Genomic DNA, 11,090 nt, shown 5'->3' on the forward strand with positions numbered 1-11,090 from the left:
CTACCTTTCATCCCGCCTGTAGGAGAGATGCCGAAACCAACCCATCCCGTAGTTTCCGCGTGAATCTCAAAGACTATGTGTGTGCTGTCGAACCTACGCGTGTATCAGATGTTCTTTCTACAGATTCATTCAGTAAAATTCTTGTGGCAATTTTAAAAGATTGATCCGTAACTAAGCCCGTACATTTTACACGTCCTATTTATCAATAATAATCTTTTATTGATACAATTCTGGTTACCAGTATTTCGAAATTAGCGAACACGTGCACACACGCGCACGCACACGCACACGAACACGCACGCACGCACGCACGCGCGCGCGGACGCCTGCACACACTCACAGATGTAGCAAGTAATGGGTATAATTACTTCCAGTATAAGGTCACCCTTCCCTCTGGGTCTAGCAGCGCTGACTGCGGGAAGTTCTCAGACGTCTGCAGCGCCGAGCTGGCATCCAGCAGCAGCACACCGACGACAACCGTGCAGACGATCACCAGCTTCATATCGTAGCTGAACGTGTCAAGAAACACTGATGTGCGGTCCTGAGCGCGCGTCAGCGGTGACTAGCGTTTTCCTGCACTGTGTTTATATATAGAGACGTCCAAGAGCACTTTTTTAAGGGACAGGTCCAGAGGGGGTTCAGTGTGGTCTGTGTCCACTTTTGTAACGGCAATTAAGATTTTTTCGGCGCATGGCCACCATTTGTCCCATTTGAAACAGAATAACGTGATTCAAAGTATAAAATACACACTCAATATCCTTTGGATTTTGTCTCCAAAAAAGAATCTGTGGGGAGTGACCACTGACCAACCAACTAATCCGTCCACCTTCATCACTCTTCCCTTCCAGACTTCCTAGATCCGCTCTAAGTATACGTATGGCTCAGGTTTTATGTCAATAGCAGTTTGTAATGGCATTTAACTAGATTGTCAATATACTAAGGTAACCAAGCACATAAACTTGGCAAACTACCACACCTTTCTAAACGACAAGTTACAGCTGTACGGTCGGTTTTTAAATATTATATTGTTTGCATTCTAAGACTTTGCCAAACATGAGGCGGTAAACGACACCACTTCATTGTCAGTCAATAGGCGAGTTGGCACGTCTACTGGCGCCAAAGGAAAGTGAGAATTTGATCAGGAACATTTGATTGATGGTTTGTGTAAAGAGTTTCCATTTTCTCTTTTACCATTTCGATAATATAGGTCACGAGTAGTGAACAAAAATGACTACATATAAATAATACTCAGGTTTCCTTTATTATTAACAGACTTTACATTAACAAGCTTTTTATTATTAAAAGCGATAACAATCTTGGCCATATCTATCATATGCCTAACAGGTTACAAACGATTATTTGCATTATACGGGTGGTGGAACACGATTATATATCAATCTAGCATTTCACACCTCACAGATATTTATCTCATTGCTAAACACATTTGATGGACATGAGCAAAATGGAAAATGAATTTTAAAGTGAAACAATGAAAATGCACATTTATTGCTCACATTTCAATTGCAATCTAACATTTTCAATCGAAAGTGTACAATTCTGAATCCCTATTTGTTTTGTTTCAGTCCATTAAATGTTAGCTTTGCTTTCAAAATCCATGTTTTCAGTTGACACAACATAATATAGTAAATAACCCTTACTAACTCTTTCCGACAAACTATGTCAAACCATGTTCACTCTTCTCATGCTATTTATAGCCCAAAGGCATTTACTCCTAATTTTACTGCACTCCAAGTTTTTGTTCTTAGTAGCGGCAAGAGGTGCAGGTAGACACGCACATAGTGAGCTGTGACTTTCAACATTTCAGGGCTATTTCTCCCACCGGTCGCCATACTTGTTTTTAGTTTCTGAAATCAAAGCACATGTTTACAATGCGTGAGTATGTAGATTTGCAGTGGTAACCACAATGGAATACACGCTTTACTACAGTACAGAGTGATTGCATGAGGTTAAATTCAGGTCCAGTGGGAAGACACCAAATTAAGTTACAGCAATGCACACAGTATGTTCTATGAAGACAGTAGGAGGGCCATCATATATTATTCCAACTCGTCAATTTACCTCATAAATTAAAATAAATACAGCAAGCTATGTGACATAACTGCATAAATAATTCTTTTCAATAAAAACACATGCATGCTGGGGGTCCAAAATATTGCTCATGTAACGTAAATCTAATAAATGCACACGCTGATGAATTCTCATCGTGGAAAAGCAAGCTAATATTCGCACAAAACTGCAGGTCTCTCTCTCTCTCAAAAAACCCCCCACGGCAACAATGCACTGAGCGCATACCTAACAATCTCTCCTCTGATGGTTTATACACAGGCTGAAGAGGAGGCCTGGAAGACGGAGCGTTAGAGTCCGAGTCCGTCTGCCGAACCTCAAACCTCTTGTTATACTCGCTGCGATTCCTGCTGCGCAGCTCCTCGTATGAAGTGCCCATCTGTTCCTGCTGCCGACTCCCCAGCGGCTGGCTATAAACGTCGTCTGAAACAAGAGGCTAAACCACTGAAGCCCTGTCAATGTGGGTGTAGGAGCCATGCAAAGGAAGGTAAGATGCATGCGTGAAATCCTCCCTACACTAACAGATTTAATTCCAAACGAATTCCAACAAATCGTGAAAAAACATAAATGTGCCCTTACATATAGCTTCGATTGTATGCAAACTTTTGGGAAAGCAATATTCATTAGTATTGGGAATATTAATCATCATTATTATTCCAATTTATTAATTGGGAAAGCTTATTTACGGAGAGCGGTACTTGTGTATAGACAGCGTATACGTACTGTCGATGCTAGGTCGGAAGCCATCATCGAGTCCTGCAGACTCATTGACCGCTGACTCGATGTCAGCTGACCCCTGATAGTCGTCCGTTCCTCTCTTGTCCGATCCCATCTCAACCTGTGCAGTCTGCTGCTTATGACGTTCTCTGTGGGAAGGAAAAAGTAAACGGAATCGACGAAAGTTAGGGCATGATTACACTCTCGTATGTACAAGATTTGTCTCAGTCACTGGCGCTCTTCGGAAGCACTCTTGAAACGTTAGTGGGAATTACTTCAGTGAGAGTTGATTCCAATCAACAGTCGAAATGTTCTCGCAGACTGGGCAAGATATTAGCCGCGTTCACACGTAGCAAGAAATTCGGTATTTAGCGTTCACACGAAGCAAAATGCGCGGTCCAAGAAATACGGAATCTAAATAGATTCGGTATTTGTTGAAATACGCGGCTTCCCAGATGCCGAATTATTTGCCGTGCTTGAGAAATTCCGAATCTCTTGGACCACGTATTTCTCTCGTGTGAATGCTAAATACCGAATTTCTGAAGCCGCGTATTTTATAGACTGGTCCGCGCTCGACAGTTCCAGTGTAACGCGAGTGGAACTGTCGAGCACGGACCAGTCCACGTATTTTATTGGCAGTTGGTGCGCATTGCATTGTTTATTTCGCATTGTTCGCTTGGACGCATTTTTTTTTCCAGTGTACTAAAGCAGCTCGCAGCTCGCAAATATGGCATTTCTGGAGCCGCGAATCAGCATGTGAACGCTCGGTCGCGAATTTGTCTCAGATTCGGTATCTCGCAAATACCGTATTTCATAAATACGGAGTCTCGTGTGAACGCAGCGATTGTGTAGTTTTGTGATTAAAATGTACATCAAACTCAACGACATCAATATAACATTGATATAATATCAGGTTAGGAGTCTATGCGATAGCAAAATTAATGTAAAAATAATTACTACTTAGGCCTGATAGTAATCACTTAACCTGACATGCAGCATTAGCATGCTTGAATGTGCATCATATGAAATGTGACTTTGATTAAGTAACATGATGTAAGCAGTATCAGAAATATTCTAAATATGTTTCCTATTCACTCGTGAAATATATAGTATATAGTATAATAGTACCATAACTCAGAGTAACGCGCAGATGCACAATGACGTCTTCTCTTTCTCTGGCCTATTACAATAGCAGTGGAGAGTCCCTGCATCAGACCTGTTCGTTTTACGATGATGTGAATAATTGTTAACTAGATGGTCACATAAGCACGTACAACTGTCTGTAGTGTTCCCTGCCGCTCTGTCCCATCCGTAGAGCATCTGCTAGAGGACTGTTCTCCAGCTGTAGCAGCTTCTCTCTACATCGCGTCTGGTACGAGATTTTTCCCATCATGTATCCGAGAAACCCAGCTCCTGCAATTAACAGGTAAATTGATTGTAACCAAAGTACACCAACTTTAACACTAACCAACCCATCTAAATCAACTGATAAGGGAGAAAAAAACTATCGTGAATAGAAAATGAATTGGTAACAACCCACTTTTCAGCCCTGTTTAGGAGGCAATTCAGATGAGTTGGACTATATTCATTCAACCATTATTTATGGAAGGTCAGTTTTAGACGAGTGATGGGATGTGAAAGCGACCCCTCGCCTTAAAAAGTGAGGCCAATTGATTGTGTATTATACTCTTACATACATTTTAATTGCACTAAGTGCTAAGTTGGTCTGGTCTGTTCATTATCAGTATGTAGATACATCACCCTTCCACTATGTATACAAAGTGTTATATTTCAATTCTCCCAATATAACACTTGCTTTTTTTTAATTGCAAATAAAAGATTGAACCTACCCACAACCTTAAAGAAGGAACCAAACGTTGGATGAGCCTTTATATAGCCCATATTCACTGCCAGTTGCACTGCAACCATGCTCCCCATAGATGCAGGTAAACCTGTCAGTGAAAGGAATTCATTGTTAATTCCATAAAGGTGACCATTGGGCAAAGGTATGGGGGAACAGGACCTTGAAATATGGAGACAATACTTGTAATTCTGACAAATACTACAGAGGATGGTGACACATCTTTACAGTAATTGATGCAATATCACATTAGTTTTAAGTTCATGTACATGTAGCTATTGTAACTATGAAAATTAACAATGGTTTCTACATTCATACTTCTCTTCCAGAATGATTCCCTATTGCATTCCTTCAATACTCTTAACTCATCTGGTGTGAATATGATTCCAGCCTAAAATTTTAAAAGGATTAATAAAATATTATTAACTTATTATCAACTACATTATGCTCAGGGTTCTGGCCAGGTGAAATAACATTTCATGTGCTATATAATGTTTGCTGTTGTTATTGTTTTTTTTGTATTTTTTTTTAATGGATTATAAGCTGTGGTACTTTGACTGAGCAAGAATGAAATATACAATACCTGACTGCACTTCACTCTGGTGTGTGCTGAACACAGAAAACTTTATCAGTGCCATGGACTTCATCGGCATGCAGGGGTCAGCTAGATTATTTAGTATGGGGGAGACTTGGGGCAACTGTGGGCACTGAGACTGAGAGACCCACAGGCACTTGGACCGTTTCAATAATAAAATGATGGTTAATAAATATAACTTGTCAGTACTACTACTAGCCCTACCAGTACCAGTACCAGTAATAGTCTTAATGTTTGATTTGACCTAATAACTTCACTTCAACACCGTCCAATACACCGCTGCAACACATAGCGTGCCACGCCCTGTGCATGCACAAATACACAGTGATATAGAGTATATCACTGTGTATTTGTGCATACACACTCTATATCACTGTGTATTTGTGCATGCACAAGGGCGTGCGCGCTATGTGTTGCAGCGGTGTATTGGACGGTGTTGAAGTGAAGTTATTAGGTCAAATCAAACATTAAGACTATTACTGGTACTGATAGGGCTAGTAGTAGTACCGACAAGTTGTATTTATTAACCATCATTTTATTATTGAAACGGTCCAAGTGCCTGTGGAGAGACCTGCCCAGTCCTAGTTCAGCACATTTGCGAAAATGAGGGCTGGGTGCCAAACTAGGATTGTGAAAGAGTCCTCGACCTCGTAAATAGGTATATACTACTACTAGTATTAGTACCGCTACGAGTCTTACGAGTCACCGAGACTTAGAAGCTCCGATCAAAGTGTATGGTCTGCACGTTTGTGATGATGTTGATAACTGTAAAATGTCTTTCGGACAACCTTCACCTGTTTCTGTGCCTGTGCTGGTTGCTGTGGTTGTGACTGTGATCGTAGTAGGGAGTAGGCTTCATTTCGACCGTCCGTTGATGAATACGACTCAGTACTAGTAGACATGGTCGCTGTTGCTCACTGTAATGCGTACATAAACATTAAACAGTCAAGATTTCAAGATTTTCAAGATTTTTATTTGTGCTAAACGAGGATAAATCAAACAGTGGGAAAATTAAACATTTATAACTTTGTTAATATAAATATAATGCACGGGTATGGCGAAAGGACCTTGCGGTCATCGAGTCAGCCATACACTATAGTCTATACCGTACTCTCTATAGTTACAGTACATATTTGATGTTACATTAGTCATTATTAATATTAATATTATTAGTATTACGTTCCAAGACACGATGTTGAATGATATTTACAATACAAATACATGACGTGATCTGATGGTTAGGGCCTACACTACAGCACACACATATAGTATATAGATATATAGATATAGATATAGATATATAGAAAGAACTGCTCCTAACCTGCATACAAATTGTATGATAAAATGATGTAAAATATGGGCAAATATTGAAATCTTTAAAAATAATACATTCGCACTGATTAGCCATTAGATGGCGCGCTTATCGCTTCGCTTATCGGTGAACATTATCGGTCGAACATTTGGCTACAATTCCCTAATAATATAATTTTAACTCATACCTATGCGTCGCAATACTATTGAAATTTAAATTTTGTTGTCATGACCAGATTCTTTCAAAAACAGAAATTTTTTCAGTTTAATATCTCTGAGCCAACGTCGTGACGTCACCAAGATATTGTCATGCCATCTATATCCGTGGAAACGGAAGAAGAGAAAGATTGGATTTTGCTACGGTACTATTTCAATGTTTTGCTGTTTTATGAAAAAGTGTTGTTTTAAGCTGTCTTTAGCCAACATAATAATGTAATACGCATTTTTGCTGGTGAAGATCAGTTCAGGTATTTGTTATATCATTCGCTCATACGCAGTTATGTTCATTAAAGCTGCACGAAGTGTTATTTCGAAAATTGTAAATATTGTCATTGACTGACTGCATGCACAGGTCCCTATAAAGTCTATATCCACAGGCACTTGAAGCGTTTCAATAAAATATAATGCTAACTAAATACGAAATATATTTACTACCAAATTCTTAATGTTTCTATACTTTCTTTCACCTATTATTGCCGACAGTTTCCTGTAAATTCCGTCCAAATCCTACGTTCAACCATGGCATATACGCTGCCGACGCCATTGCTTTCGCGGCGCGACTGTTGCACGCTTACACTAATATATATAGCAGGTAGGAAAGCAGGATCGCAAAATTTACTCGACGCTCGCTGGATTTCACACGATTACAACACCAATAGTGGCAATACACATCCAACAGCTTCCATCTTTGTTTCTATGTGTACATAAATGTTCACTTGTTATAAAAACATACTGTCTGTTCATAACCGAGCTGTGTCACGCGAAATCACACAAAGACTGACGAAATTCTCATGTTCGCGAACCTTCCACAGGAATGTAAATGGCTGTCAGAATACAGGGCTATATAGACTGGGACTCGCTCCCACATCGATTACCTATCGAGTGACTAAGCTAAGCCGAGAGGTGGGAGCGAGTGCCAGTCTATGGACTATAGGCGGCGCGCAGGCGGCTCACTGCTTTCCAACTCCTGTACGAGCCTCGGCCATTGGAACGTTGCAAAAACGTTGCAGCGTTGCGGCGCAAGAATGAGGTAACGAAGAGCGCCGGTAGATGTTTCCTGATTCTGACAGCCATTTACATTACTGTGGAAGGTTCGCGAACGCGAGAATTGTGGAATGGTTGGAAGTGTTGGATGTGTATTCGTGTTGTAATCGTGTGAAATCAAGCGAGCGTCGAGTGAATTTTACGATCCCGCTATATATTTCCTACCTGCTATATATATTAGTGTAAGTGTGCAACAGTCGCGCCGCGAAAGCAATGGCGCCGGCAGCGTATATGGTTGGACGTAGGATTTGGATGGAATTTACAGAAAACTGTCGGCAATAATAGGTGAAAGAGAGTATAGAAACATTAAGAATTCGGTAGTAAATAGATTTCGTATTTAGTTAGCATTATATTTTATTGAAACGCTTCAAGTGCCTGTGCCTATATCCAACACAAACCCCCAATGCGAGCACCGAAGGTGTGAGAAGGTAGGACACACAATTTCACGATTTTATCAAATCGGATTTGTTTCAATTAAAATACATGTGCATACACGTTCTTAGTTTGTATTGTTGTCTCCGGCGTCTTTGGTTGAACTGTCAATCATGTTTTACAGCGTATATAGCATATATTCCATATTTGTGAAAAATTAACAGTTACCACACGTTACAAAAATGGCGGCGACTTGTGTTTCGAATTTTGTCCAATCAGGTGGCGGCATTATATTCAGCTCGAAATCGTAGCGAAATATGTCAACACCATGACCGCCATTGAACGTGTGGAAACTGTTAATTTTTTACTGGCGACGGATTTTACTCTCCTAACGCTGTCAAATATCATCGACAGTGCAAACATATACAGGGGAGGTTAGTACAACAAAGTAGGAATACGGGAATGTGCATATTTTTATTGAGAATCAAAATCTTTCATTGATATCGGACATTCGTGAAATTGTGTGTCCTACCTTCTCACACCTTCGGTGCTCGCATTAGGGGTTCGTGTTGGATATAGGGACCTGTGACTGCATGCAGCATAGGGCATAGATGATAGCGGCAGCCACGCACACGGCAAAGTAGCCCCTCTGGATCCACTATGTGATCGGCCCAGACTATGCTATATAGTCTATGGGTCCTTGGTGTGAACAAAAGTTATGGTAAAATTTTCGACAAAACTGAGCAGATTATGTTAGAACCTGTAAGTGGAATGGGAAATTTAATTGTGTGTTGGTTCGTCTGAGATCTAGCCCAGTGCTGTGGCGGTGCTGCTGGATAACGTATTTGATTTATATTTTTCAATTAATATATTACCTAGCTAGTATCAATAGTATAATTCATACATTACAAACAAAATGTACAGTAATAAAATGTTAAGCAATGCTAATAATCCAGGATAAAATATACATAAAGTATGTCTAGTACACATTGACACATAATTGCCAACAAACCAACCAATTACATACAAATCCTTTCACAAACAATAAGGACTAGACTATAATTGACTAAAGGCACACCCTAATAGATATTACTTAGAAATGTCTCACTTTCATTAAAAAAAACTCGTTGCCCATAGAAGGCTAGTTAATTAACTACAAATCTTGATCTTTATATGTACATCGAGAAGCCTCAATAGGCGAATTACGACAGGTACATATCATATACAAGTATCCTAGAAACCATTTTTATTAGAATAGTATTAGCATATTTGACTTGAATTGTGGTAAATATAAAGTAAGTATTCTACCGGAAACAATAGTTATTCTACACTTTTTTTTACAAACTGTTAACTGCAATTTCGTATCAGTTTATTTTTATTTTCAATTCTTTGCTGTATCCTTATTTTTCTGTTTTATTTAATGCAAACAAACACTGGACATTTATACATGGTTTACATAACGACTAACGAGTAATTTTACTGTTAGCGATAATAAAAGTTACCTAGAATTTTTTTCTATTTTTACCTAGTTTAATAATTGTCTTACTATTTTTTTTAAATTTTTATGCAAAATATAAATGCTATTTACAAGTATACCTATCGTGAAAAGGTCAAATTGTAATTTCACTCGCTGTTCTTTTTTGTACAGGTGCAGGAAACCTTCAAGGGCGTGGCATCACAGAGTAACATTCTGCTGGAATCTTGCATTAGTGATATTGGGGTTGATAGGTCAACAATAAAAACCGAGTTCCTCTGCCCGGGATTAAAACGGAACGCCGCCTAAATGGAGTAGAATTCCGACTCTGCTCGACCGGACACCGACCGCCGTCACCATGGCGACGCGCCGGGGAACGGCCGTCGGGCAGACGCTGCCGACGGAGTGCGCGCCGGGTGACCCGGGTCGCGAACTCTTCGAGGCGTGCCGCAACGGCGACCTTTCGCGCGTCAAGAAGCTCGTCGGCCCGGGCAACGTCAACGCAAAGGACACGGCGGGGCGGCGGTCGACGCCGCTGCACTTCGCCGCGGGGTTCGGCCGCCGCGACGTCGTTGAACACCTGCTGGAGCGCGGCGCGGACGTGCACAGCCGCGACGATGGCGGCCTCATCCCGCTGCACAACGCCTGCTCGTTCGGGCACGCCGAGGTCGTCTCGCTGCTGCTGACGCACGGCGCCGACGCAAACGCGCGCGACAACTGGAACTACACGCCGCTGCACGAAGCCGCGATCAAGGGCAAGATCGACGTGTGCATCGTGCTGCTGCAGCACCGCGCCGACCCGGGCATCCGCAACACGGACGGCAAGACGGCGCTCGACCTCGCCGAGGCGTCTGCTAAGGTGAGTGGGCGGGGCCGGGAGAAGGGAGGCGGGAAAGGAGGAGTTCCCTAAGGTGCGTGGGCGGGGCCGGGAGGAAGCAGGGGAGGAGGGAGGGAAACAAGGAGTCCACTAAGGAGCATGGACGGGGCCAGGGGCGGGGGTGGAAAGGAGGAGGCTGCATAGATATGTGGTAGGGGTGGGGGACAGTAAAGGAGGAGACTGCGTAGATATGTAATATGGGGGCAGTAAAGGAGGTGTTCGCTAAGTTATATGGAGGGGTAATAGGCAGGGAGCAGGATTAGAAGCATCTGATAATGGTACATGGGCAGAAGGAAGGAGTAGTGAAGGTGACCGCTAATCAATATAGGTCAACACACGTCGCGTTCTTACACACATACCTAGCGGTACGTTCGCGCACGTGGTTTCCACAGGTTTTCGCAATTAAATTCACTCGCCTCCACTAACGTTTCCCCCTCCTCGGTCTCTTCAGTTGGTGCACGCTCACCTTGCTCCACTAACGTCCTCCCCCCCCCTCAGTCTCTTCAGTTGGTGCACGCTCACCTTGCTCCACTAA

The 11,090-nt window shown here is 41.8% G+C and overlaps 2 protein-coding genes across 5 annotated transcripts in view; one reads left to right on the forward strand and one right to left on the reverse strand.

Annotated features, from left to right (window-relative positions):
- Positions 1-1,232: 1,232 nt before the first annotated feature.
- Positions 1,233-6,839, reverse strand: LOC106805978 (OCIA domain-containing protein 1-like). Of its 3 annotated transcripts, none has more exons than XM_014807791.1 (8): positions 6,758-6,839; positions 6,053-6,175; positions 4,982-5,054; positions 4,653-4,754; positions 4,077-4,215; positions 2,809-2,951; positions 2,314-2,508; positions 1,233-1,865 (listed from the first exon to the last, which is right to left on the reverse strand). In XM_014807791.1, exons 2-8 carry the CDS (start codon positions 6,158-6,160, stop codon positions 1,828-1,830), a joined length of 798 nt encoding a protein of 265 aa, XP_014663277.1. In that variant the 5' UTR covers positions 6,161-6,175; positions 6,758-6,839; the 3' UTR covers positions 1,233-1,827. The 3 variants fall into 3 exon arrangements, with proteins under 3 accessions (XP_014663277.1, XP_014663276.1, XP_014663278.1); XM_014807790.1 differs by lacking the exon at positions 6,758-6,839 and adding an exon at positions 6,580-6,671; XM_014807792.1 differs by lacking the exon at positions 6,758-6,839 and adding an exon at positions 6,438-6,462.
- The window catches only part of LOC106805977 (tankyrase-1-like), a 25,392-nt gene continuing 21,141 nt past the window's right edge, over positions 6,840-11,090 (forward strand). The window contains exons 1-2 of one of the 2 annotated variants that reach the window (XM_014807789.1): positions 6,840-6,931; positions 9,853-10,537. In XM_014807789.1, coding sequence (XP_014663275.1) covers positions 10,037-10,537 — 501 coding nt within the window. In that variant the 5' untranslated portion in view covers positions 6,840-6,931; positions 9,853-10,036. The other variant, XM_014807788.1, reaches the window with a different exon arrangement.

The sequence above is a fragment of the Priapulus caudatus genome, unplaced genomic scaffold (assembly GCF_000485595.1).
Source record: "Priapulus caudatus unplaced genomic scaffold, Priapulus_caudatus-5.0.1 Scaffold135, whole genome shotgun sequence".
NCBI lineage: Eukaryota > Metazoa > Priapulida > Priapulimorpha > Priapulimorphida > Priapulidae > Priapulus > Priapulus caudatus.